The following is a 3,330-nucleotide window of genomic DNA, read 5'->3' on the forward strand; positions in this document are numbered from 1 at the left end:
TTCCTTCCTTCCTTCCTTCCTTCCTTCCTTGCTTCTTCCAGTGAAACTTGGTATTTTCTGTTCTAAAATGAGCCCAAAGGACCAATGTCTGTGGAAAAACCTAAGTCTGGATTTTATGCATAAAAACGTATAAGGAAACTGGATGTAGCAAAGATGCTATTGTGCATCCAGCCTTTTTTGCCATGCAGAGTGGATGATTTATCCAGCCTTGCAGCTCTCATTCAGAAACAGAGGCAGGAAAATAAAGGGGGGGTAAAAGCAGTTCAATTGTGGATCATAAAACATATTAGGGAGAAGAGGGCAAAACGTAATCACTTTTCTTCATTTGTTGGTATTGATGTGGGAAAATCCAAAATTTTGTATGTCATCATGAATCACAATATATTTTTCTTGCCAAGCAAACTCAATTTAACAAATGTGAACATAATTGTATGGATTTCAACTTGCTGAAAAGAAGATTCCACCAATCCAACATGAAAGCTTCAACTCCCAGCTGACCATGCTGGCTAAATGCGTGCATCTGGAACCGTGGAGCACTTTGGATAAAAGCATGTGCCAAATACATTTTTTTTGTTTGCTCTAGTAGTGGAGGATGAAATGATAGCTAATGCAGGGCTGGCAACCATGTGCAAACAAAAAAAAAACTAGAAGAATGTGGTGGACAGAGATGGGCTGAAGAGGAAGTGACAAGGGGAAATCAAATGTGAAGCTTTCAGTGAAGGGATGAAGCCTATAAAAGGGAAATGAGCCAAGATAAAATGGATTAAAGGACGAGGTTGATTTGTAAAGAGAAAGGATGATGGAGCATGGAAATGAAATTAACTTGCACTAACTGATAGATAAAGGAGGTCGCAAATTATTCAAGAACTCCACATCAGTAAGATTCTTCTCAAGAGACATCAAAGGATCTAATCTTTTTCTAAATTAAATCTAAAATTTGCTGAATATTTGTCATCAAAACACTTAACTCTTGTTACCTTTGATAAAATTCTTTACGACTGCCTTCTTGAAACCGCCTAGTTTTCCTCTATATTGGGTGGGACCGTTCATTTCTACCCTATAAACACTAAATATCAGAATGATGTTGAGCAACATACAGCCATGGGGGGTGGCTAAGCAGTGTTGCTGCATTTTATAGGGTTGAAGGTAAAAAATCTAGCTTGATCTGAGTGCAGTAAATTGTAATTCAAGTGGATCATGCTTCCAAAACAGAACTACAGAAATGACAAGTTATACAAATGTAATGGCTAAGCTCTTTATTAAAGAAACCCACATGAATGGATATGTGTATATTTGCACATGTCCCACACTGAATATGTCATGACATGCAAAAGGTTGTGGGATTCCTTAAAGCCAACAGAAAATTGCAAGATCCTTAAGCTGAAGAAGCTATATTAGGTAGCATACAGGCTCCTCTTTTAGCACTCTTTGGACAGCACCTTTCATGACCACTATTCGCGCAATTCCACTTTGAATAGAGAGTTCTTACTGACTTGCTATATTAGGAACAAACCTGTGAATTCTGTGGGTTTGGCTTGACAAACCAGCAAAATTGGACAACAAGGAATCATTTCTTTAGTCTAAAATAAGATCATCATTTTGGCAACTGTTTTTTTTTTTTTTTTGTCAATGGGTCACAAGACATGAAAGTTATCAGCTTTTCTTTGGTTCGGATATTTGTTGACGGTCCCCAGTAGAACGAATGTGGGAGGTGGGAGCAGCCAGAGAGAATCTCCGAGCCACCAGTACGGCCTCATCCCTTTCCTTCCCATTTCCTCTGCCTCTGGGGAAGACAGTGGAGAAAGATCTGACCACAGCTACCATGTTTTTTTCCCCACTGTGCCAGTGTGCAGGAGATCACACCCAGTGCCCCCACACAGATACTGTTCCTCTGGGCACGCCTACCCCAGCATTTTAAATTATTCTATGTGGGTGGAATTAAGACTCTGGAGCGAAAGTAGTGGTTCTTTAAAGAGGGGAGAAGAGATTACATTATTTTTGCCGGTGTATGTATATAAGTGTGCACAATCTGACATCAGATTGTCAGAGAAGAATCATTTGAAAATCTTTACCCTTAAAGTTGCTTTTTACAAAGAGGGGGCTCATTCTGGTTAAGAAATGGGGTCAAAGGTCAGGGTAATGTTTCAGAGCCTACCTGGGACATGGAAATGCTTGGGAACTTGAAAGGTGGAGGTGGTGGGTGTGGCACACCTGGGCTCTGGTTGAGTATAATAAGGTGAACTCCTGCCACTCTCACTGCCTGCAGTCAACCCAGTCAAGCAGTGAAAGCCAAAGCATCAATGGCCCAAACAGAAAAACAGAGACTAATGAGAGACGCAGGGACTGAACATCTGATGATGTCATGTCTGTACCTGAGGTACTCGTCACTTATATCACAATACACCTACTGAAAGAGCTGTTTCTATAAGCATTGCCAGGTTGGGACCTGATACTTTCACTGTTTGTGAGTCTTTACTGGTTGGGCTTGTTACCATGGTGATAATAGTGCAGCGGGGATCCTCCGTGATGACTATGTGCAGGAGACTCCGTGAAGGCGGAGCTGCAGGAAAGCCTCTTTCTTAACTCAACACTGTCCAAGATATCCTTAAAGAAAGCATAGAGAGATGTTTTCTGTTAGGAAACTTTTACACAGCTTTCTCAAGGATAACTGGCAGATTTAAAGACTTATAAAAATAAAAGGCCAATTTGTTTCTCATTTCACCAACCTAAATATCGCATAAAAATACTTTGAACAAACCTTTAAACAGATTAAATTAAATCAGTTTGTAAGAAAAATGAGCAAAATTAGCCAATCAATGTCATATAACTGAACGCCATTCAAGATTTGTGTTGCGGGTGAATCCTATATCCAAAAACAATATTTAGTAGTTGTTGTGGGAGAATTGCAGCAGATATATATATGAAAATAAAGATTAAACAAAATTATACAGCAGCTGTTAAAGATGTTAATAACAGGAAAAAGTGACAATAAAATTGTGGTTCACCTTAAACTGACTGTCATTAAATCTGAATAACACCAAATATGTGATACATGGGAATTTACAGATACCTTGGATTAAATATATACAGATCGTTTTTATATATATAAAAAAACCCTCGTCGTAGTGAACCGGCCTCACTACGACCCTGACTGAATAAGCTGGAGAAGATGGCTGGATGGATGTATGTAAATAATATTCTGTATATTTTACTTGTTCTTCCTTATTTTACTGACATAACTTCAGCAATAATCAATTTAAAAGAGCACATAACATAATTCAACATAATTCAAAACAGTAAAGTCAAGTTCAGGGTAAGAAGACAATATCC

General features: G+C 38.8%; 1 protein-coding gene across 2 annotated transcripts in view; it reads right to left on the reverse strand.

Annotated features, from left to right (window-relative positions):
* Positions 1-3,330, reverse strand: part of LOC107084174 (actin-binding LIM protein 3-like) — a 60,081-nt gene that overhangs the window by 20,232 nt on the left and 36,519 nt on the right. The window contains exons 11-12 of one of the 2 annotated variants that reach the window (XM_015373884.1): positions 2,493-2,604; positions 2,156-2,260 (exon numbers count right to left, since the gene is read on the reverse strand). In XM_015373884.1, the coding sequence (XP_015229370.1) occupies positions 2,156-2,260; positions 2,493-2,604 (217 nt within the window). The remainder of the gene's footprint in view (positions 1-2,155; positions 2,261-2,492; positions 2,605-3,330) is intronic. The other variant, XM_015373885.1, reaches the window with a different exon arrangement.

Source organism: Cyprinodon variegatus, unplaced genomic scaffold (assembly GCF_000732505.1).
Source record: "Cyprinodon variegatus isolate N-32 unplaced genomic scaffold, C_variegatus-1.0 Scaffold94, whole genome shotgun sequence".
Taxonomy (NCBI): domain Eukaryota; kingdom Metazoa; phylum Chordata; class Actinopteri; order Cyprinodontiformes; family Cyprinodontidae; genus Cyprinodon; species Cyprinodon variegatus.